The following is a 24,575-nucleotide window of genomic DNA, read 5'->3' on the forward strand; positions in this document are numbered from 1 at the left end:
GAGTGGAAGACCAGTGACAGAGACTATTCTTGTGAGGACAGGGAGAGCTTCGGGAAGAGCTGGCAGCTGCCATGCAGCACTACTAAACTCTCCCACTACTCCCACAAATAGCTGCATGATTCCCACTTTGGTGTGTAGTTTAGTGTAGCTCTGCCTCATAACTTGGAAGTCTATGCTGCATAACTTGGATCTAACCGTACCACATAGTTCACAGGGTATTGATTATTTCTACACATACTTTTTCCACCAGTTTTAGTTATGGAGATTAATTAGGATGTATAAGAAATAAGCGATTCCGCGTACAGTTAAGCCTTCAGCAACATGCGAGTTAAGACATAAGTGAAGTCACAGATGCATGAAATTAAAAACATTTCATGGAGAAATATTGTTTTTATTTATATTTCAAATACAGTAGTTTAAGTTAAATACTGATTTATTATATAGGTATTATTACCTTAAAAATAATTTCAGAGACACAAACTTTATGTAAGGCACAGCAAAATCAAATACTGGGTCATCAACCCAGACGCCATGGTCTACAGGCAGTGTCACTGATATTTGAGAAAGTTTATTCAAATATAAAAAAAGATTTGTATTAAATACACAGGACGTGGCAATGTAAACACAAGAGTCCGTGGTGGCTGGGGTGGGGGGAGGGGAATATAAACAGAGCAAAAGCTGGAGTTGTATTCATGCTGGGAAGTTTTTAGAAACTGAACAAAAGAAGGCAGCAGCAATACTGAAATCACTCAAATGGAGTATTAATACTGTGCATCATTAAAGACTGGAAAAAAAGATTACGATTTAAAATTCAGTGAAGAGTGAAATATTATATTTGTCAGCATATATCATTAACCATGCGATCAAATTATTAATAGTATAGAAGTTTAGTTCGGCACTGAGCAGAAGAGCATTTTCGCGAAGTCAGTGGCTATATTACCAAGCTTTTTGACTAGCAATATTGAGGTGCTTCCAGCTTTGTACCACAGGATGCACTCAACTAACATTGAACTGAACTGGCTCTATTGGAACGATAACATGTCCCTTTCAGTGGCTGGCATGGACATATTATCCTCATGAGTGACTTAGAAGATAAACATAACAGTGGTATCATCAGCAGAGGCTCTAAATGATAGAAAACAGCAGCCAGTAGGACTAGTAGAACCAGTTTAAAATGTATTCATTTTCAGAAAAATAGAATATGGAAATGTCATTTTTGTTCCGTCAGTGATTTCCACAACAAATGTGTTCATTTTATCAAGGCAAAGAAGATTTTCACACCTCCTCAAGCTGGGATCTGAAAAATCAGGCTGTGTTCTATGTATTTTTATTACCAATAAAATACACTGGATGGAATAATCATGTACTCAAAGGAAGATGTCCTAATTGGTCTTTTTCTACACTATCCAGAGGCTTACAAGAGTTAGAGATTCCAGAAATTGATGCTATGATACTACAGTGATGACAACCCTAAAAATACCATATATAATTATTGTTTTATGTATATTTTTACCAAAACCATGCTTCAAAACAAAGATACTATACAAAACAGTAACTGGCAGCAGCTATTGATTTAAAATATTTTAAGTTTGTACTTTTCTGAGCATTATCAATGACGGGAAGGCCGCAAAGGCTCTTGGGTAGGATATCCAAGGTTTTATTTCCCAAGCTTTTTCAGAGATAAAGGTTAGGGATTGGGAGAGTTTGTTTTGGAGAAATCTTTTCAAGCAGGTTCTTTTTAATCTGTCTTTGACATGTGTGATTATTAAGTTATTTAAATTTTGCATATGCCTAGAAAATAACTAATAGATGCAATGTACAAGTCTGAACAAATAAAAATAGCTAACTGTATGTTATTTTCTAACAAGATATGCTCAGTCCTAACCTCCTAAAAAATACTGAAAAATGGAAAGTTTGGGATTGACATACATGTACATGTATAAAGCTTAAATTACAAGCAACCAACATGATTGTTATGGATCAGATACTATCATTTTCTACTTTTTCATAAAATCCTGATCAGTATTTTCCTAAAATAATGCTAAACTGAGATTGAGGGCATTTAAGCAACTGTTTCCATTTTTTATGAAAACATTAAAAATACAGGTCATTGGCCACAACTCTTTGAAGGGATCCAGAAGCACATGCTCTTGAAGTCCATGAAGTGTACTTTTTGCTCAGGAGTAAAAGTCCAAGATTCTGAATTATTTTTGTAGTATTAGGGCCTTAATCTTTAGTCTGGTCAATTTTTATTTATAAACATGTAGCTGAAATTGTTGCTTAACTTTTACTCACTTTAAGTGATTAAAAAAAGGGACAGGATCTAGATATTACAGCATTTTATAAATACTCTATCGCAGGGTGGATAAGAATCGGTTGATTTAAAAAAAATCAATTTTTTAAATTTAAATTAAATGCAGGTTTATTTTAAAAAACTATTTAAAATTAAATTTGAAATTGTGACAACCTATATTAAAACAAATTTTCTATAATCTATAAAATCATTTATATAATATTAAGCAGTACATTTGCTTCCAACTTTTAAAGAAAGTCAAATCACTGAATTTGTGGAAGCAATTGGAATGAGAGTTTGAAGTGCGAAGCCTGCTTTTGACAACAGTAGCTTCTTCTCCAAGTGCAGAGAGAACATCTTTATTTCAGTTTATTCAACTAGTTCAGTTCAATGTTCATTCAAAGTTAAGAAACCAATTAGAAGTCTAAAAAACAGGAAGGCTTATTTTCCTCTTCCAATCCAAAGACAAGGTGTGAGGGGATGAATCATAGAATCATAGACTTTAAGGTCAGAAGGGACCATTATGATAGTCTAGTCTGACCTCCTGCACAACAAAGGCCACAGAATCTCACCCACCCACTCCTGTAACAAACCTCTAACCTATGTCTCAGCTACTGAAGTCCTCAAATCGTGGTTTGAAGACTTTGAGGTGCAGAGAATCCTCCAGCAAGTGACCCATGTCCCACGTTGCAGAGGAAGGCAAAAAACCCCCAGGCCCTCTGCCAATCTGCCCTGGAGGAAAATTCCTTCCTGATCCCAAATATAGCGATCAGCTAAACCCTGAGCATGTGGGCAAGACTCACCAGCCAGACACCCAGGAAAGAATTCTCTGTAGTAATTCAGATTGCACCCCATCTAACATCCCATCACAGGCCATTGGGTATATCTACCGCTAATAGTTGAAGATCATCAATTAATTGCCAAAATTAGGCTATCCCATCATATCATCCCTTCCATAAACTTATAAAGCTTAGTCTTGATGCCAGATGTCTTTTGCTCCAACTGCTTCCCTTGGAAGGCTGTTCCAGAACTTCACTCCTCTGATCGTTAGAAACCTTCATCTAATTTCAAGTCTAAACTTCCTGATGGCCAGTTTATATCCATTTGTTCTTGTGTCCACATTGGTACCGAGCTTAAATAATTCTTCTCCCTCCGTGGTATTTATCCCTCTGATATATTTATAGATAGCAATCATATCTCCCCTCAGCCTTCTTTTGGTTAGGCTAAACAAGCCGAGCTCTTTGAGTCTCCTTTCATAGGACAGGTTTTCCATTCCTCGGATCATCGTAGTAGCCCTTCTCTGTACCTGTTCCAGTTTGAATTAATCTTTCTTAAACATGGGAGACCAGAACTGTACACAATATTCCAGATGAGGTCTCACCAGTGCCTTGTATAACGGTACGAACACCTCCTTATCTCTACTGGAAAGACCTACTAGTTCTAAAATCTTGAAGGACTGGTAACCTAGAAACAATCAGTTGAATACAAAAAGAAAAGGAGTACTTGTGGCACCTTAGAGACTAACCAATTTATTTGAGCATAAGCTTTCGTGAGCTACAGCTCACTTCATCGGATGCATACCGTGGAAACTGCAGTAGACATTATATGCACACAGAGACCATGAAACAATACCTCCTCCCACCCCACTGTCCTGCTGGTAATAGCTTATCTAAAGTGATCATCAAGTTGGGCCATAACCTGGATTTGTGCTGGAAATGGCCCAACTTGATGATCACTTTAGATAAGCTATTACCAGCAGGACAGTGGGGTGGGAGGGGGTATTGTTTCATGGTCTCTGTGTGCATATAATGTCTACTGCAGTTTCCACGGTATGCATCCGATGAAGTGAGCTGTAGCCCACGAAAGCTCATGCTCAAATAAATTGGTTAGTCTCTAAGGTGCCACAAGTACGCCTTTTCTTTTTGCAAAGACAGACTAACACGGCTGTTACTCTGAAACCTTTCTTTATAATGGGCTACACCCGAACCCACCAGAGGCCAATGTCCCAGGCTGTGAGGGGAATATTTGAAGTCCAGATCCAAGTTTTACAGTTTATACTTATCTCTAGTTACAGGTGAAAAGTGAATTTCGGAGACTCATTACAGTCACTTTTTGTCCACATGCCAAAGCCACTTCATACTGGGATCCCAGCAATCTGCTAAACTGAGGCCAAGGAATCCAATAGCTTAGCTGTTGCAGGTAAGATTTTAGGTGTATTGGCTGCACTGGGGTGGGCAGGAAAGAAATGTTTGGCTTACAACAGTGGTTCACAACCAGGGGTCCAGGGCCACTGCGAACAGGTTTCAGGGGGGCCGCCAAACAGGACCAGCGTTAGACTCGCTGTGGCTTAGGGCAGAAAGCCGAAGCCCCACAGCATGGGGCTGAAGCCCAGAGCCCTGCTACCTGGATCTGAAGCAGAAGTCTTAGAAACTTAGCTTTATGGTGCCCCTGTGGTTTGGGGCCCCGGGCAGTGCCCTGCTTGCTACCCCTTAATGCCAGCCCTGCTGTTTATATGCAGAAAATCAGATGCACAGGTGGCCTGTGAAGTTTTTCTAACATGTCAGGGGGGCCTCAGAAAGAAAAAGGTCGAGAACCCCTGGCTTACAATACATAGGTCTACATTTTGCCTGATATAAACCAGTTGCAACTAGTCCTTTGCTAACATGGGCGTGTGGCAAAACCCATCTGTTTGATAAGAACTAGTGCAGGTGGAGGCAGTTGAGGGTCGAATTTCCATGTGGTGAAGGGTTTAAGTTTTATTGGCTTGCTGACTGACAATAAGATGAAGTGTGGTGGGAAGCTGTTGTTTTGGACAGTTTCATATGGTACTACAGCATTTTGTTTTTAAATTACTTCTGGGGGCATTCTATGCCAAAAAAAATTAAAAATTCTCTGCACAATATTTTAAAATTCTGCAATTTTTTTTGTCAAAATAACATTACATGATCGCGCCAGTTTCAGTTATTTTGGTAATTTATTTCAAAATACCTGTCCGCAAGTATGTCTGTAACAATACAGACACACACAAAAATGCCCCCAGGAGTAGAGAGTTAAAGAAACCGCTATGACAACCCAGTTCCTGTTTTTCTGCCCTCTTCCTCACCCCCCAAGCCAAGCCACGGGGCCAGACACCCACAACCCCTGCCCCCCAAAAGCCCAGCCATGGGGCCCTGCCAGCCAATACACCTGAACCACCTCCCTCCCAGAGCCCAGCCACGGGCCCCCAGCTCAGATACCCGCACCCACTCCTCCCCCAGAGCCCAGCTCTGCCCCCGCCCCCCAGCCCAGACATCCTCTCCCCAGAGAGAGAGAGAGAAACAGCCTGATGCTTGGTCCCAGGCTTGCACAGAGTTTCCTGTGTGCCACCTTCTCCTTCCCTCAGGGCATGCTGGGAACTGCAGCTGCCAGGAAACCTCTAACTCCCTCTCCCTCCCCCCAGCAATGTCTTCTATGTGCAAGCTGGGTTCTGCTGGGTGCAGCAGCCCATAGTGGTGGCTAGCAGCACTGCAGCCCATTTCTGTGTGGAAAAGGAAATTCTGCACGTACATTAATTTCTGCAAAATTCTGCATTACACAGTGGCGCAGAATTCCCCCAGGAGTATTAAATGTATGTCAAAGGTGCTCAGAGTGTGGGAGTCCTTTGATATGGATTATGTTTATGAAAATCGATAAAATTGCCTCTCCCCCTTAAGATTTATAAATAGTTTCATGACATAGAAGAATAAGTCACAAATTTAAATTAAATTACAAATTTGTAATCTGGACATTCTACAGACTAAAAAGCCATTCAATTGCTTCTTGTTAAATACCAAATGAAAAAATGAAGTTTCTATTAGCTGTGCACCTATTTTAATGTGCTCATATACATGACAAATGCACACAACCATCAATTTAAGAAAAAATAAATATCTTACTCTTTTTTTGACCTTTTTCAGAGCCCTCTGATTTGGTGCAGAGAGAAAGAGATGGAGAGAGGCTTCGGAGTCCCCATGCTTCTAGCTGTAAAGTCTGCAAAATTAAAATCAAACAAATCTCTTATTTTTTTATTAGATAGAACTTTGATTTTTCATCTGTAGTGTTCTTCTGATTTACTGTTAACTACTGATTTCCGTAAGGTGCAAAGATGGATGATTGACATGAATTCCCTGGATGCAGTAGAAAGGTGATGGTGGAACGGTTATCTCATTGGGATTCCTCTCACAGATTTACTTTCTGTGAAACAGCAGAGACTAATCAGAAATTCCTGTTCCTAAATTATACAGATAAAATACTGATGCTATCTATGTATACCACTTATACCAAGGAATAGTACAGTTAAACTAAACAAACATTTAGAAGTATGGAAGGAAACAGGTAAAGCTAGATAGTTAAACACAATCAACTCATAGAATCTCTTACAATATGAAATTAGAGACCAGAAATGCTCATGACATCCACTCACCCTACATTATATTACACACAAAAATGTTAAGAAAACATTAGGCTGCAAAGCCAAGCACTCACACTTTGGGAACTGCTAGATTTACCGTTATCTGTCCCCAGTGCACATCCAAGCTGTGCACTGATGAGGAGCCTGTGGAAAAGACAGTATGCGAACATGTAACTGCAAGATCCTAATGCATATGCACAAGGAGGCCAAGTTAAGGTTGCACGAACAACCATAAATCTGTATGCAGTGTTTACGAAGCAGTGTTGGTCCCAGGATTTTAGAGAGACAAGGTTGGTGAGATAATATCTTTCACTGGTCCAACTTCTGTTGGTGAGAGAGACATGCTTTCAAGCTCTACAGAGCTCTTCTTCACAGAAGCACTGCTGCATCCAGGTCATGGTTTGGATGGAGCCTCGTCTGGCTCTCTTTTTCCCCACCTGGGAGGTGGAAGGGCTCCTACAACAATGGTGCTCCTAGGAGGGTATGTGCATGAGACACTGGAACCACAAGTTGGGTCTGGAGAGAAGTTATGAGGGAACCCAGCTCCAGTCTCTCTCCACTGCCCTGGCTACTCTCATAACAGCTGTCTGGCAGCAGAATATCTGCTGCTTGTTCAGAATTCAGGCCAAGCTCTTTGTAACAGTGAGGGTTTCTGGTAAGCTGCAAAGAGGATCCAGTACATTCTCTATAATGGAAAGCATTAGGCAACCCAAATATTGGGTTTTCGACCAGCTCCCCTTATGCAGTTCCACTGCAGGCTACAAACTCTATTAAGTCATGACTCTCCTGCTTCATATGGTCCGGAGTCCCCTTAACTTTATTAGCCAGTGTCAAGGTTCCCTCCCCACTCTGAACTCTAGGGTACAGATGTGGGGGACCTGCATGAAAGACCCCCTAAGCTTATTTCTACCAGCTTAGGTTAAAAACTTCCCCAAGGCACAAATCCTTCCTTGTCCTTGGATGGGTACTGCTGCCACCACCAAATGAGTTAGACAAAGATTCAGGAAAAGGACCACTTGGAGTTCCTGTTTCCTTAAAATATCCCCCCAAGCCACTTCACCCCCTTTCCTGGGGAGGCTTGAGAATAATCTACCAACCAAATAGGTAAACCAGGTGAACACAGACCAGACCCTTGGGTTTTTAGGACACTAAAAACCCTAATCAGATTCCTAAAAACAGAACTTTATTATAAAGAAAAGAAGTAAAAGAAGCACCTCTGTAAAATCAGGACAGAAGGTAACTTTACAGGGTAATCAGATTCAAAACACAGAGGATTTCCCGCTAGGCAAAACTTTAAAGTTACAAAAAACAGAGATAAACTTCCCTCTTAGCACAGGGAAAATTCACAAGCTAAAACAAAAGATAATCTAACGCCTTTCCTTGCTTTACTTACAATTTTTGTAATCCTAGACCTCATTTCAGACAGGGTTTTAAGAAATGTTTTTTCCTGCCCCTGGTCCCTCTCTGGCTCCGAGAGAACACAAAGAAAAACCTTCCCCCACAGATTTGAAAGTATCTTTTGGTCATGTGCCATCCAGGTTATCTGAGTTTCTTAACCCTTTGCAGGTAAAGGAGGGATTTTATGCTACCCTTAGCTGTATGTTTATGACAGCCAGATACTCCAAAATTGTGCTTTTTACTCTCTCGTATATAGGCAAGACAACAGTCCTCCATCACAACCACATTTTACTGTCTATTCTCAATACACATTCCTGAAACACCTTTTGGAATATTAGATGGAATTTGAAGGGGGAAAAGACTGGAGGGGCAAAAAATCCAATCTAATTTATCCATGCTTCTTATATAAATTAGAAATCCCATTACACCTTTCTCATTTTGAATCGGAGACCCACACCTGCCACTCATATACAGATCACGTCTACCTACATCCAATCAACTCTACACAAACACCCAACCATCAACCCCAACTACTACTGCCAGAATAGAAGAGTGTTTCCAATGTGTCTATAAAATGTACCACATTTTCAACTGTAGACAACTATTGCAAAAATTTCTCAAAAGCTGTGGTTATGAAATACATATAGCGAAGCTCTATGCAGGCAGTTAGGACTGTTCTGAGCCAGGGCAATGTGATTTTACACATGCATATGTAAGATTCTATGAACAGTGAATATATGTAAGTATTTATTTACCTACCCCTCACTATTTATTTCCTCGCTTTTAAAATGTTTAGGAATTTTAGGGGGGCAGGGGTGAGGGGGGTTGGACTAGAAATTTAAAAAACCTAGTAGTGTTCCTTAACTTACACAGTAGCAAATTTCATTTTCATTTAAAAGAAAACAGCTATGGAGCACTTACAAGTTTAAAAATTGCACACGTTCATGGCTTCCTGTAGCTCACTCTGCAAATTTTAAACCCTACTGTAAAACCAGGTCAGGGGACAACTACTTTGTTACCAGAGCCTCTGACTGTTATTTATGTAGCACAGAAAGGGCCAAAATGCTCTTCCAAAACTAATATTATTGGCATTATCCAAATATTGAGCCCAAAGAAAATACCTCTGAGTTTTACTCCTTTTCTGTTCAAGAAGAAAGAAATTTCACAAAACATGCAAAAAACACAACCTTTTGCATTTATACTTCTGGAGAGCATCTATATTAGAAAAAAATAATAGTATTCATACCGGATCAGCCAGCCAACAACAATGCTTAGACCCAAATTTCATGATACAGTGATAAAAATGCCCCTCGAGACCAAAGCTGAAGCTGTTTGGCACAGCCGCTGTAATACAGGTACAGTACTCATTTTTTTTTCTGTTCAGTTTTGTCTAAACTAGTCTGTGCTGGAAAGATTTCAAGGGCTTCTCCTCTCTCCTCACCCTCCTCGCAATCAATTAACCATTTTTCCAGAAGGGTCAGGGTAATGCTGCCCAGTATGCATTCAAGCATCATAGTCTTATTCTGTAGAGGAATTATTTGTTGTTTACACTGTTTCCTTCCAGAATGACATTTTTGGCTGTATTGGATCATGTTTTATATTCTGCCATACTGTGTCCTGGTTTATGTTATATTGCACTAACAGGAAAAAAAACAGAAAAAGCAAACAGCAAGTAAAGCTCAAATGTTTGTTGACACTGTGGGCTACACTCTTAAAGCATGTAGCAGTGAACAATTCTGTTTTGGTAGAAAACGATACATAGGTTTGGCAGAAATTAATTTAAAAAATAATAATTTTGGCAGACAATATTAATGTTTATTTTTAAACTTTTTTTCTATTTTTATCTATTTAAATTTTCACAATAGCGGGAAATTCTGAGGGATGTAGGACAATAATTATTTAATGACTGTAGATGTTGAGATTCAAAAAGTTAAAGCATTGTAACTGTTAAAACACAAATTGTAAACATCACACATCAAAGTATATCCTTAAATCTAACTAATAAATTCTTACTTTTTGCCTATCTGTACATTATCATCAATAGAAATGTTTTTGTCAGTTTGTGAGTGTACACTGAAATTGACATTTACTGATAAAAATCTAATCCTTCCAAGCCTAAAGATACACAGTAGTTTTTTGCCAACTCTGTATCTCTGAGGCACATGGAACAGAATTTGAGATCTGGTCATGGACTACCTACCTATCTAGCTCAGTGTCAGGCAGTAGCCACTACCTATTAAAGAAAGACAAAAATCAATTTAAACACACACAGTCAAATGTAAAATGAGGTACAGTATGTGTGTGTAGGATTTTCTTCCTGATGCCAATAATAGTAAATTTACTTTTTGAAGCATGAGATTTGTTTTCACCTCGAGCTGTTTCTTGCATTATTGTGTAGAAACATTTAAGACTCGTTGCAGAGCTTATAACTAGGGTTGGCAGAATTCTATTTTTTTTTTTATGTTGACAGATAATATTGTTTATTTTTAAGCATTTTTTATTTTTATATTGATTTAAATTTTCACAGTTGCAGGAAACTGGGGTGGAGTCAAACAATAATTATTTAGTAACAGTAGATATTGAGATTAAAAATTTAAAGTTTTAACAATTAAAACACAAATTGTCAACATCACGTCAAGAACTATAATTGATCTTAGCCACAAAAAAAAAAACCCCAGAGAAGCAATATCCTTAAATCAATAACTCAGACCTGTTATTACTATTCATTCACTAGTCCATTTGTAACAAGCCTAATTTAAAAGTCTAAGTCACTGGATTTTTGACTGTAATAAGTTCTCAGGCAGCTTTTTTCTTACTTTATCTATAAATTTTGATAATTATCAATGGGATATTTTTCATCAGTTTGTGTATGGACAGTGATATTGACATTTACTGGTAAAAATCTAATCCTTCCAAGCCTACTTATACCCATGTTTGAAACTCTTTTCAAGCACCATTCTAACAGATTGCATCAAATGAAGTCCAGTCTGCCTGGGCCTTTTCTTCACGAGGAAGGCTAACAAGTATTAGACACACCTTTCTCCCCTGGTGTGGGCATGACCAGACATGGAGCCTGGGCCCTGCTAGGAGGGACAATAGCAGTCCTGGCTATTGAAGCATGCCGTCAGGCAAACAAGCTGGAATGTTTTGAAAATCTGCAGTAACACATTTTCCAGATTTTCCAGCCAGGCTCCAGTGCAGAGAGAGGCCTGTCTACAGCAGGGCACTGAGCACACCACTCTGGTTGGGACCGCAAGGGGACAGCACAACCCCATGCTCCTAGCCACAGCACTGCTGTATGCAGGCAGGTCTCCACATAGGGTTGCCAGCTGTCTGGTTTTCTGTCACTGGGAACCATGGCCAATGGGAGTTGCGTGGGCTGCCGCCTGCAGATGAAGCAGCGCAGAGCCACCTGGCCATACCTCCGCAAAGGAGCCGGACAAGGGACATGCCGCGGCTTCCAGGAGCTGCTTGAGGAAAGCGCCACCTGAAGCCTGCAACCCTGACCCGCTCCCATGCCCCAACCCCCTTCCCCAGCCCTGATCCCCCTCCCTCCAAATCACTCATCCCCAGCCCAGAGCACCCTCCTGCACCCCCAAGCCCTCATCCCCAGCCCCACCCCAAAGCCCACACCCCCAGCTGGAGCCCTCACATCCCAACCCCATGAAAATGAGCAAGTGAGGGTGAAGACAGCAAGCGGGGGGGCGGGGGAGAAGGGGGCCAAGATGGAGTGAGCGGGAGACAGGGCAGTGGTGTTCAGTTTTGTGCAAGTAGAAAGTTGGCCACCCTTGGCTGCAGAGCGCCTCTTGCCATAGCACTGCCCAGCACAAGGGGTGGCAGCCTCAGACTCCCTCCTCTGGATCGGCAGAAGACTGAGCCCTCCCAGCACATGCACAGGCCCGACCCTCCCAGCCGCACCCACAGACGCATGCGCAGCACCTATGGTGCCCCACCCCTCCCTCATTGCGTCCAGGCTCCCTCTGGGAACGTGAAGCACAGAGAACACGACGCATGCGCACTAGCCACACTCCGCCTCTCCCCCAGCTAGGGAAACTGACCCCGGTCGACTGGAGTGGCGGCAGAGCCCGGACGCATGCGTAATTGCTACTGTCCTTGCGCCCCTGCCCGAGGAGTCACGGGCCCCTTGGGACAGTGTGCGCAACGGCGGGGGGGGCGTGGCTGAGTTCTGGCGCATGCGCACCAAACAGGAGCCGCAGCCCCGAGGTGATTTGAACGGGAAGTCCCACTCACGCGAGCCGGCCAAGCAGGGACCGGTGTTTGCGCCCCTCTTACCCCCACCCACGGGAGAGCATCAGCCCCGCCGCTTACCTTGAGAGTCACGGCCCGGCCGCAGCCCAGCAGCGAAGAGGCGGCCATGTCTGTGTCACCTCCACCAGTCCCCCGGCGCCGCGGGGAAACACGGCACCAGCAGCAAAGGTACCCACCCCTCCGGGCCTCGTTCTGAGTGTCCCCGCGGGGTGGGCGGGCCTCGGTGCAGAGACTCCTCCCCCTGGCCGGCAGCGTTCCGTCTGCCCCGCCCACCGCCACAGGAGCCAGCCCTATTCCTGCGCTCGCTGGTGCTGGTGGCAGCGGCCTGCATGCATGATAGCCCCACCTACGTGAGGAGCCCCCACTCCCTGTGAGGGGACCAGCCCCCCTCTCACAGCGGAGGAAGCTGAAGCACAGAGTGCAAGTGACGGTGACCTGCCCAGGAGCACGTCCAGCAAAACAGGAGAAGCGCTGGGGTAGCAGCAGGCAGGAGGAGTGCATACTCCATCCTGGTTGCAGAGGGGTAGGTGGACTTCTGTCTCCGCTGCTGGGGTCATGACTTCACATCCCTGTGCTTCAGCCACAGGACTGTTCCATGTATAGTGCCAGTCCTGAAGCTTCCAAAGAACGGGAGAGAAGGTTATAGCTATGATCTTTTGTAAAGACAAAGATTTTCCAACAAGACGTTGTTAGCTCTTTTCAGTGCAGTTTTCTAAGGCCTCAATCCTGCAAAACTACTACTAAACAGAGGGCTTACTACTTCCAGTATTAAGTGTTGTGCAAGATTAGATCTTAATTTTGCAGGGAACCAGTATACTAGCAAGGAGCATGCCATATAATTAAATTTTCACTTGGAAATATGAACACAGTGCATAACAAAGTCTAAATAGCAACAACAGGTGAAGGTGCAGTGACATTTTAAAAATAGCTTAACTAGTTAGGTTTCAGAGTAGCAGCTGTGTTAGTCTGTATTCGCTGTAGCTCACAAACGCTTATGCTCAAATAAATGCGTTAGTCTCTAAGGTGCCACAAGTACTGATTTTCTTAACTAGTTAGTGATATTAGAAAAGCACTTTTAAACAGAGTGCCAAATGAAATAAGTATTAATAATTACTTTTTAGGACTATATGCACAGAATCAACCCCCTGAAGTATCCAGTGTTACCAGCTAGAATGAAAACAACAAGGAATCTTTGTGGCACCTTAGAGACTAGTAAATTTATTTCGGCATAAGCTTTCATGGGCTAGAACCCACTTAATCAGATGCATGGAGTGGAAAATACAGTAGCAGGTAAATATATATATATAGTACATGAAAAGATGGGAGTTGCCTTACCAAGTTGGGGGTTGGTCTAATGAGACAATAAGGGAGGAAAAATCACTTTTGTAGTGGTAACGAGGGTGACCCATTTGAAACAGTTGACAAGAAGGTGTGAGTAACTGTAGGGGGAAAACTACCACTCTGAAACCTATCTAGAATGATAATTTTTAACATTTATAGAACATACAGTAGGACTCCTTTTTCAAAACACTGTTCAAACATTAACTAATGAATTATCAGAGTACATGTTAAGTAAGTACACATTGTTATCCATATTTTACAAATGGAGAAACTGAACAATCAAGGCCATAAATTCTGTCTCAAAGTTCTCAGTATAGTTTGACAATTTACTTTCATGCAGGCTCCTGTGTGCACAGCTCTTTGTTGGATCAGAGCCTAAATTACTTGGCCCAGGACCTATGGCAAGTATGTGACAGACATAGGGTTTAGAACTCAGGAAAACTGCCTTCTTAGCCTTAGTTCATAACACTAAACTACACTGCCTTCTGAAACTTAGACTTAGATAAACTGTTACTTGCAGAGAAAAATCTAGGCATTGAAGTGTAGCAAATTTAGATTGAATCACTTTTAGTTTATATATTCATAGTATAATTTGTACTGATAATGATTAAAAAGCAGAAGCTTTAATTAAATCTTGACTTTCTATAAAGCTTTTCCCTATGAAAGTTATAATTTACAGACCAAAAGTAGAACACTTCTACAAACATCCATGTAGAAGTAATTTTACAGACATGAATTCTCTCATTAACTTCAAACTACTCATGTGCATAAATTTAAAGTGTCTGCAAAATCTGGGGTATTAGTCAATGTTTAAGGGACACTTAATTTGCATTTTTGATTAATTTAAACATATTCAGTGTTCTTATAGTATGTCCTGATAGTTTTTAAAAAAATCCTTTAGAACATATGAATATAGAGGTTTTCCTGTTCCTTTCTTTATATTTATCAGAAGGAAGCTTTGGTTGAGCATGAGACTCAGGATGCCAAACATCCTCAGGCTCACTCTTTATTCCCTCTTCTTTCTCTTTGTGCTGCTTGTTCTGTTTCAGCTGTCGTGTGACTGTTCTTGATGAGCACCCCTTGCAAAGCCCAGAGGAGGGAAAGCACCATTAACAAAGCAGTCTGTTATTACTAAGTAATCACAAATGTGTTAAGGAGTTATTTTGCAATTTATTTAAAATTATTGCATATTATTCACATTTTGAGGACAAAGTTCGAAATATGGTATGGGAACACAAAGTCACACAAAACATACACCGCAGCTTATTGAAAACCCAACAATTGGATCAACTGATTTGGCTGCCAGCCACAAATGATAACAGTATAGAAGATAACCAGCAATTTGTGCTGAAGACAGCATCACAGAGAAGTTGGGAGTGTGTCTGCATTACATTCATGCAGGTAATGTATTCGCATTCCACATTTTTGCAGGTATTTTCCTAATATTTTCTTTTTCAGTGATCTGCAAATCCCTGTCAGAACTCAGAGGAAATCTTTTCCCTAGCGTTTAAAAAAAAAATACATTTCCCTCAATCTTATGACCTCTGCCTCCCTTTTCTGCCCTTTGTCCAAATTTGTCATTCGGTGCAAAAGCAGCCTTTGTAGATTGTATGGTTTTTAATTGCTCAAGTTATTAGAGAACACAAAAGTATTGAAAAGGGACATCAGGCAAAGGATTCAAATTTTTCAATAAACTTATTGCATATAATATAGCTGTGCTGTTGTAGTTCTGTAGCACAGATGTTTCCTACATCAGTGGAAGGAGGTTTTCATTCCTCCTTTTTTAGTGGTGGTAGCTAGCTCAATGGAAGATCTAGCCATGTCTGCACCAAGAAGTTAGGTCAACCTAACTGCTGTACAGAGCATGAAATTTTTCACTGCCCTGAAAGATGTACTTAGAATCTAGTCTTAGATCAATCTAATTTTTAAGCAGAGACCAGGCCTTAGAGGTGTTACAGGCAGTAAGATCTCTGTAAGCACTTGGGGTTGTCCTTTGTTTGCTTTTGAAACCATGGATGAAAGATGACAGGTAACAGATTAGAATTGATCAAACAGAAATCTAGCTACTGATTCTGAAGGCCAGGAAGCTCTTTGCCTCAACATTCAAACACGTTTTCTATTTGGTCTTCTGTGCAGATCTTACTGTTTGAAACAACCTCCATCTTTCTGCCTCTCACTCTTTTCTAATTTCAACTAGGATCATCTTTTTCTTCCCTTGCCTACCCTTTTATAATTTATCTCCTGCTGCCATTATTTAACTCTAATAACCTAAAGCCTCTTGGGAATTTACAATGGGTATGACAGAAGCTACCCAAACTATCTGCAATTTATTACAGGACTGAGGCCTCCAGTTGCAATGTACTGAACAGGGATAGAACAAAAACAAAGTCTCAGCTGGGAGGGAGCAAATCCTAGGTGTTACACCACCTAGCACAAGGGGATCCGGGTCCATGACTAAGGCGCCTAGGCGCTACAGAAATATAAATAAAAACACTCTTCAAAACACCCCTCTATGCCAGAGCTCTAATTCCACTGGTTGCACTACGGCCCAGATGCTGGCCTAGGAGCCGGCCGCGGCGGCTCAAGGAGGCTGCCGGGCGCCTGCGCACTAGGAAGGGGACCATGCTGGGATCAAAAAGGCGGAATCCTCGAGCTCCGCACGAGCGCGGGAGCGAACGAGGACTGCGTGTGTCCAGCGCGTGCTGCTCCCCCGCTGCCGCTGGCCTCGCCCTTCCGTGCGTTACTGCGCAGGCGCCACCCCCGGGCCCCCACAGCGGAGGGGAGGTGTCCCCTGTACGTCACTAGTCAGCGCGCTTTGGGGTGTGACGTCCACGCCCCGCGTCGGCTACTCGGTCAACCGCGGCTGCGGGGGGCGCACGTGGGCGGCGCCCGCATGGAGCCGGCGGCGGCCGGGGGTCGCGGCCCGGGGCTGGCGCTATGCGGAGCCCTGATGGCTGCCAGCGGCGGGAGCCGCTTCCTGGCTGCTCGCTACCAGGAGCCCAGGTCAGTGCGGGCCGCGGGGGCCGGGCGCTGCCCGGGGACGGGGGGAGGCGGCGGCCGCCGCCGCCGCCGCCGCCGGGTGGATGCTGAGCGCGGCTCGCCGTCCGGCAGCGCGAGAGCCCGACCCGGGCAAGGCTTGTCCCCTCCCCGGCGGGTGGGGGGCGCGTGGAACGAGACGCGGCCTCCCGCTGCGCGTGTGCATGGCGGGCTGGGGAGCCTGCGGGGCGACGTGTCCGGTCTTTAAACCCCACCCCGACCAATGAGATGTCTGCGTAAGGGCCTCCCCCTCTTCCCTGGGAGTTCAGGAGCAGCAGCCCTGTCCCCTTGGCTCCAGGTGGCCTTTCAGTCCCTTTAAAGCTAGCTGAGGGCCAATTCCCGGCCCGAGTGCAGATGAACGTAACTTTATTAACTGTGTGACTTTATTTGACTACCCTGTATGTTGCTTATTCTTACACCTTGCTAATTCTGAATATATCTGGGCATTGTTTAAAGGGATACTTGCTGACGTTACAGTAGCAGCTGCGTTAGTCTGTATCGTTAAAGAGGCTCCCGCCACTTGAAACTTAATCACTTTAAAAAGTTGGTTTCAGAGTAGCAGCCGTGTTAGTCTGTATTCGCAAAAAGAAAAGGAGTACTTGTAGCACCTTAGAGACTAACCAATTTATTTGAGCATGAGCTTTCGTGAGCTACAGCTCACTTTATCGGTTATCAAAAGTTGGTTATCAGTATGGTCAGGTGTTAAAGTATCCTCTGACTCTGCTATTATTTTTGGTAGTTTTAGATCACACTGCATCTTAAATGTTTTTCTGCTGTTACTATGAGAGAGAGACTCCTACAACAGGGGAAATGGTGAAACTGATTATACACATGCTTCTCAGAGTAGCAGCCCTGTTAGTCTGTATTCGCAAAAAGAAAAGGAGTACTTGTGGCATCTTAGAGATTAACAAATTGTTAGACGTAATACCTAAAATTTGAGAAATTAGGGGGAAAATACTGCTTTTTCAGTTTAAGACACCAATCCGGCAAATACTTGAGCTCAGACTTAATTGGATAGACATGAATAGTACCCACTGAAGTCAGTGAAACTGATACATGTATCAGAGTATCAGCTGTGTTAGTCTGTATCAGCAAAAAGAAAAGAAGTACTTGTGGCACCTTAGAGACGAACACATTTCTTTGTTGTCATGCTCAAGGTACATCCCTAATCCTGCAAATACATACACTGCATGTATCACGAAAGCTTATGCTCAAAGAAATGTGTTCGTCTCTAAGGTGCCACAAGTACTACTTTTACTTTTGCGGATACAGACTAACATGGCTGCTACTCTGATACATGTATATAATTAGTTTCACTGACTTCAGTGGGTACTATTCATGTCTATCCAATTAAGTCTGAGCTCAAGTATTTGCCGGATTGGTATCTAAAACTGAAAAAGCAGTATTTTCCCTCTAATTTCTCAAATTTTAGGTATTACTTCTAACTATGAAAGGTTAAAAATTCCTACTTACCTCTTTTTTAAAGTTGAAGGCATTTCTTTTAAAAGGCCCAAAATAAAATCTTGATAGGATTTAAACATGTTCTGAATAAGTATTATCCATGCAACATTGTTACAATAACTACACCACTGGATTACCCAGCAACACTAGAGCCAGCATGCTTAGTTTGTTTGTGTGCTTATTGCACCATCCTTCAGTAGAAGGATCTTCTCCCAAGGGCTACGCAGATAGCATAGCAAGATAAGGTAAACAAGCATGCACATGCTGGACAATGCAAGGCCTTGATTTCTCAATCTCCAGTCACAGGAGTATATGGATATTTGTTACACAAATTATTCATGTACAAAGAATAACATTTTAATCTTACCAGTCTTTATGATTCCTGGCAGCTTGTACAGAATGAGGTTATGCTTGTCACATTGATTTCTGGAATCACAGTAAATGCCAAAACAGAGATTCAAGAGCAGATGGCAAATACAATTGAGAGACTAGTAGAAGTGTAAAATTCAGTTTTTCACAGGAAAAAAAATCGCAGTTGCTTTCGTATCGACTAATGGCTTCTGGTTGGTTTGCATGTGGGATATGAGATGCCAGACTTCAACAACTGATGAGTAATCTGGGGATGCCTTTGAGGTGCCAGGGGATGTTGGCAGCGGAGGCAAGGAGACATAATAAAGTAAAATACTATGGTGCATTACAAATGAATTGGCACCCTTCATGGGAAAACAGTGATTCTTTTTTTGTTAACCCTTTTATTTCCAGTGTTGATCTCTTCATGTATGACTGCATCACTGCAGGCAAGAAGTCTCAAGAAGACAGAGGGTGAGAGATTTTGTATAAACTCTTTACTACCTTTTCAGGGGGTGGATCACTTCCTCTGATGATGTGGTGTCAAGTAGAATAAAGTGAATAAATTAGGAATGCCTAGTGATGTGAGATGACTGGCTTAATTTCTAGTTGTGTGTCATCTGTTTTGTTAACTTATGTATTTTGAGTCTTACTCTTGCTTAGAGTGGGTATGATGGTGAAAGATTGTTTAGAAGGAACATGGGCAACTTAATCAGTGCTTCTATGTGATTTTATCTAAACCGGGGATCAGCAGCGTTTGGCATGCGTCCCGTCAGGGAAATCTGCTGGCGGGCTGGGATGGTTTGATTACCTGTAGCATCTGCAGGTTTGGCCGATCGCAGCTCCCACTGGCCGCAGTTTGCCGTTCCGGGCCAATGGGGGCTGCAGGAAGTGGTGTGGGCCAAGGGATGTGCGTGCCAAAGGTTGCTGACCCCTGATTTAAACTTACAAGAATTGAAAAGAAATTAGGGTGGGTGAGAAATCTATCTTTTGGTTGTACTTGGAGCATTGGACAGTACTTTACCTATAGTCAGTTCTGATGTTTCCCCTGCTTAGATTTTGATCCAACATCAAGGTCTGCCAGCACAGACCTCAGCACACATGTAAGCAGATATTGATGCAGGACTGGACCCACAGTCTGTTTCCTCTTGTTGGTTTCAGTCTTTTCCACCGAAACAGGAGAGAGAAACTTTCAAAATAGGAAAACCTGATTATAAAGCTACAAAAACGTAGGTAGCTATTTAAGTGCAGGTACAGTACTTCAAAGTCCTATTTTAATATTAGATTTCTGGTTGACTATACCCCTCTAGATATTGTTTTAATTATTTTCTTTTGAATACGTGGAATTTAGATCTAACTTTCTAGATTTAGTTTAGGTATTAGGGCAGTCAAGCAATTAAAAAAAATTAATCGTGATTAATCATGTGATTAATCGCGCTGTTAAACAATAATAGAATACCATTTATTTAAGTATTTTTGGATGTTTTCTACATTTTCAAATATATTGATTTTAATTACAACACAGAATACAGAATGTACAGTGCTCACTTTATATTTTTATTAAAAATATTTGCACTGTAAAGAAAACAAAAGAAACAGTATTTTCCAGTTCCCCCATTACAAGTACTGTAGTGCACTCTCTTTATCATGAAAGTGCAACTTACAAATGTAGATTTTTGTTGTTGTTGTTATATAACTGCACTGAAAAACAAGAGTGCAAAACTTTAGAGCCTACAAGTTTACTCAGTCCTACTTCTTGTTCAGCTAATAGCTAAGACAAACACGTTTGTCTACATTTTGGGGGAAATAATGCTGCCTGCTTCTTATTTACAGCGTCACCTGAAAGTGAGAACAGGCGTTCGCATGGCACTGTCATAGCCGGCATCCCACAATATTTCCATGCCAGATATGCTAAAGATTTGTATGTCCTGTTATGCTTCAACCACCATTCCAGAGGACATGCGTCCATGCTGATGACAGGTTCTGCTCAATAACTATTCAAAACAGTGTGAACCAATGCATGTTCATTTTCATCATCTGAATCAGATGCCAATGGTAGAAGACTGATTTTCTTTTTTGGTGGTTCGGGTTCTGTAGTTTCTGCATCGGAGTATTGCTCTTTTAAGACTTCTGAAAGCATTCTCCACATCTTGTCCCTCTCAAATTTTGGAAGGCACTTCAGATTCTTAAACCCTGGGTCCAGTGCTGTAGCTATTTTTAGAAATCTCACATTGGTACCTTCTTTGTGTTTTGTTTCATCTGCAGTGAAAGTGTTCTTAAATCGAACAACATGTGCTGGGTCATCATCCGAGACCGCTATAATATGAAACATGGCAGAAAGTGGGTAAAACAGAGCAGGAGGTATATACAATTCACCCCAAGGAGTTCAGTAACAAATTTAATTAACTCATTATTTTTTTAATGAGCATCATCAGCATGGAAGCTGGAATGGTGGCTGAAGCATGAAGGGGCATATGAATCATTTTGTAGCCAGCATTGCAAGGTATTTACGTGCCAGATATGCTAAAGTGCTATGCGAATGCTTGTTCTCACTTGCAGGTGACACTGTAAATAAGAAGCAGGCAGTATTATCTCCCGTAAATGTAAACAAACTCGTTTGTCTTAGCAGTTGGCTGAACAAGAAGTAGGACTGAGTGGACTTGAAAGCTCTAAAGTTTTACCTTGTTTTGTTTTTCAGTGCAGTTATGCAACAGAAAAAAAAATCTACATTTGTAAGTTGCACTTTCGTGATAAAGAGATTGCACTACAGTACTTGTATTAGGTGAATTGAAAAATATTATTTCTTTTGGTTTTTTACAGTGCAAATACTTGTATTCAAAAAGAAATATAAAGTGAGCACTGTATATTTTGAATTCTGTGTTGGAATTGAAGCCAATATATTTGAAAATGTAGAAAAACATTCAAAATATTGAATACATTTCAATTTGGATTCTGTTGTTTAACTGCGATTAAAACTGTGATTAGTCGCAATTAACGCTGTTGGCATTTTGATGACAAGTTTCTCTTTTAAGTAAATGTTTAAAGCTGTCTGTTCATGAATAAACTATTTTCTGCTTTCTGTATTTTAGACAGGATGGACAGCCAGGAGTTAAAGCAAGTGATGATATTCTTGCTTTTGCCTTCTCCTCATCAGGAGGCTATTTTGCTTTGACTGATGACAACAAACGTCTGGTTCTTTTTCGTACTAAGCCTTGCTGGGAATGCTTGAGTGTCAGGTAAGGAAGCAGGATATTGAGTGTCTGTGTATTATAAATTGGAATGACTGCTGATATTTACAGTGTTAAAATGGCAGGATTTGGAGCACAGCTGTTTGTTACTACTGGCTTCTCCTTCTTTCCTCTAACTTGCTTGAGTGAATTTAATGCTGGTGGAACTGAGGGGCCAATGTTAAGAGGTTAAGCTGGAAATGGTGTCTGTACTCTATAAGCTTCCCTCTAAAAGTTTTCAGTTTTCCTCCATTTTCATCCTTTTTTTTTCTGCAAAAGCCCATTAAAATGTGTACACCTCACTAGCTTTGGGAAGGCAAGCTTTTGGCCAAGGATATAAGAAAAAAAATCTCTTCACTTGTTACAAAAAGTATCTTTTGGATATTTAAAAACTGAGCCCCTCTCTGCTCTGTGTGAACACTAAACCTTAAAGAACCACACACTCATTAACCTGAGCACTACTCCAGCTACCGACGTAATCCAAGATAGGTTTGCGGGAAAGAGGATGTTAGGGAGCTTCTGGAGGCTGTTCTAAAAATCTGTCCTTATGTACAAGTTATGCATTGCATGCCTTCTCTTCTCTAACCCCCTCCTTTTGAAAGAAGTACAATCTCTTGCTGTCCACTAGAGGGCCTCCTGTAATAAATCTTTCTCTGCTGATTGTGATAGTTTTCAATATGAAGACACAGTAGGACTTTTCAAAAGCAAAGTCTTGGCAAATGAAGTTTCCACTTACATTGATCTCTGAAGAATACTAGATTCTTATCCCATCTACAGAGCAGAATGGAACTGTATTATTGGATTCCCCCTTCAGTTCTACCTGTGGTGATGATGGACCTTTAGTGTTTTGCCCAGTGTCATATAGGAAGTCTGTAGCAGATCTAAAATAGAAAGGAACTCCCATTATAGTGCTTTAACCTCAAGCTCATCCTTCTTTTCTTGTGATTAGGGTTATATGCACCCTAATAAATTAAAGTAACATCAGCTTGCAACAAAAAACAACCTTATAAAGCATTGAAGTAGTTTCAAGTATTACATCTGCCCTCGAGTCCCCTGCTATTGAGTCGACCTTGAGTCCACCCCGAAACCTTCTGACAACCACATTTTCCCATTTTAAAAATGTTTGTTCTCTCTTGCTGCGTTGGAGACCTACACAAAGAAAAGGAGAAATGGAATAATTGCATGGTGCAGTCATGTACACAGGTAAATAAACAATGCTCTAATCTCTTTTGGTCAGTCTTATAAAAAGTAAATGTACACATTAAAAATTGAGAAGTGATAAGTTGATGAGCTCCTGCATCACTTTCTGATCAGTACTTTTTCACTGTGGAAAACCATGGTCACAGATATCTAATTAGCATCTCAGGGTATGTCTACACTGCGATTTAAAAAACCCGCAGCTGGCCTGTGCCAGCCGACTTAGGCTCATGGGGCTCGAGCTAAGGGGCTGTTTATATTTTGGTATAAACATTTGGGCTCCAGCTGCAGCCTGAGCTGTGGGACCCTCACACCTCGCAGGGTCCTAGACTCGGGGCGCCAGCCTGAGCCCGAACCTCTACACTGCAATTACACAGCCCCTTAGCCTAAGCTCTCTGAGCCCGAGTCAGCTGGCATGGGCCAGCCATGGATTTTTAATTGTAGTGTAAATATACCTTCAGAATGTGTGACTTTGTTGCTGGCACATAATTCTGCAGTTTTAGATCACGTTTTACTGCACGAAATTTGACAGGACTGTGTGCCCCTGCTCTGCAACTGGAGCTGGCTGAAACCAGAACCCTGCAGCTCCAGCCCTATGACTTCCACTGGGGGCTGCAGCCGGGGCTGTGCGCCCCAGCTCCGTGGCATCCTAGGCTTGGCGAGGACTGCAACTGGGGCCGCATGCCTCAGCCCCACAGCGCCCCTCATCTGGTGGGGGCTGCAGCAGGGGACCACACACCCCTCACCTAGTGGGAACTGCAGAATGGGGCCACACACCCCTCGCCTGGTGGGGGTTGCAGCCAGGGCTTGGCGGGGGCTGCACATCCCTGTCCTGCAACTGCAGGGGAGCAGGGGCTGTGTGTGGCCATGGCAAGCAGCATCCTCCCCTTCCCCCCACCCCCACTCCATTCCTCCCCCTACCTAGCCCTGCCCCCTGGTTATTTTTAGTAAAGTAATGGACAGGTCATGGGCTCCGTGAATTTTTGTTTATTGACTATGACCTGTTTGTGACTTTTACTAAAAATAACCATGATAAAATCTTAACCTTAATCATAATCACAAACTATTGATCCTGTATTGGCTTAAGTGGCTATCAGCTGTTGCAAGGGAAACTCTGAACTTAAATCCTGGTGACTAAGTGTACTACAAGTGCATAGCTGAGCCCTTGTCTTATTTCTTGCAAATCTCCATAAGAACCTCATAAGGTGCAAAAGGATGAGGGAGTCTGCTATGGGTAAGGTTCATCTGAGTCTGCTCCCTTCTGTGCACCTTAAGAGCTGCAAAGCTGGGGATGATGCAAATTTATCTAGCTATGATGTTCCTAAGACTCACATCAGAGGGGCTTCGTCTTGCAGTAAGATGCATGAGACAGGGTGTTCTGGTGGTGGCTAGCCAAATAGCACCAGTACCTGGAATTTACACGTTATTGACAAGATACTGAAAATCAGAAGAGCTTCCAAGTCTCCCTCCCCATAGTTTTTATGCACGTTTTGTTCGTGTGTTTTTTATTTTATATTAGGCAAGTCTATCCAATTTTATTTGGAAAATAAGAACGGCCATACTGGATCAGACCAAT

The 24,575-nt window shown here is 42.2% G+C and overlaps 2 protein-coding genes and 1 long non-coding RNA gene across 6 annotated transcripts in view; 2 read left to right on the top strand and 1 right to left on the bottom strand.

The window, feature by feature from the left end:
* Positions 1 to 4,486, top strand: part of LOC140917253 (uncharacterized) — a 22,380-nt gene extending 17,894 nt beyond the window's left edge. Inside the window, exon 4 of the long non-coding RNA XR_012160765.1 lies at positions 4,362 to 4,486. This is a non-coding gene — a long non-coding RNA (uncharacterized lncRNA). The remainder of the gene's footprint in view (positions 1 to 4,361) is intronic.
* Positions 1 to 12,710, bottom strand: part of NDUFV3 (NADH:ubiquinone oxidoreductase subunit V3) — a 19,352-nt gene extending 6,642 nt beyond the window's left edge. The window contains exons 1-2 of one of the 2 annotated variants that reach the window (XR_012160743.1): positions 12,450 to 12,710; positions 6,208 to 6,301 (exon numbers count right to left, since the gene is read on the bottom strand). Coding sequence is in view for 1 of the 2 variants with exons in the window: in XM_073359492.1 (XP_073215593.1) it covers positions 6,208 to 6,301; positions 12,450 to 12,497 (142 nt within the window). In the remaining variant the exon portion in view is untranslated. The remainder of the gene's footprint in view (positions 1 to 6,207; positions 6,302 to 12,449) is intronic. The other variant, XM_073359492.1, reaches the window with a different exon arrangement.
* Positions 12,711 to 14,807: 2,097 nt separating this feature from the next.
* The window catches only part of WDR4 (WDR4 tRNA N7-guanosine methyltransferase non-catalytic subunit), a 32,032-nt gene continuing 22,264 nt past the window's right edge, over positions 14,808 to 24,575 (top strand). The window contains exons 1-3 of one of the 3 annotated variants that reach the window (XM_073359662.1): positions 14,808 to 15,131; positions 18,990 to 19,049; positions 21,665 to 21,811. In XM_073359662.1, coding sequence (XP_073215763.1) covers positions 19,003 to 19,049; positions 21,665 to 21,811 — 194 coding nt within the window. In that variant the 5' untranslated portion in view covers positions 14,808 to 15,131; positions 18,990 to 19,002. Of the gene's footprint in view, positions 15,132 to 16,572; positions 16,734 to 16,974; positions 17,003 to 18,989; positions 19,050 to 21,664; positions 21,812 to 24,575 lie in introns of those variants that run through there. The other 2 variants (XM_073359652.1, XM_073359672.1) reach the window with 2 other exon arrangements.

Source organism: Lepidochelys kempii, chromosome 1, assembly GCF_965140265.1.
Source record: "Lepidochelys kempii isolate rLepKem1 chromosome 1, rLepKem1.hap2, whole genome shotgun sequence".
Taxonomy (NCBI): Eukaryota; Metazoa; Chordata; order Testudines; family Cheloniidae; genus Lepidochelys; species Lepidochelys kempii.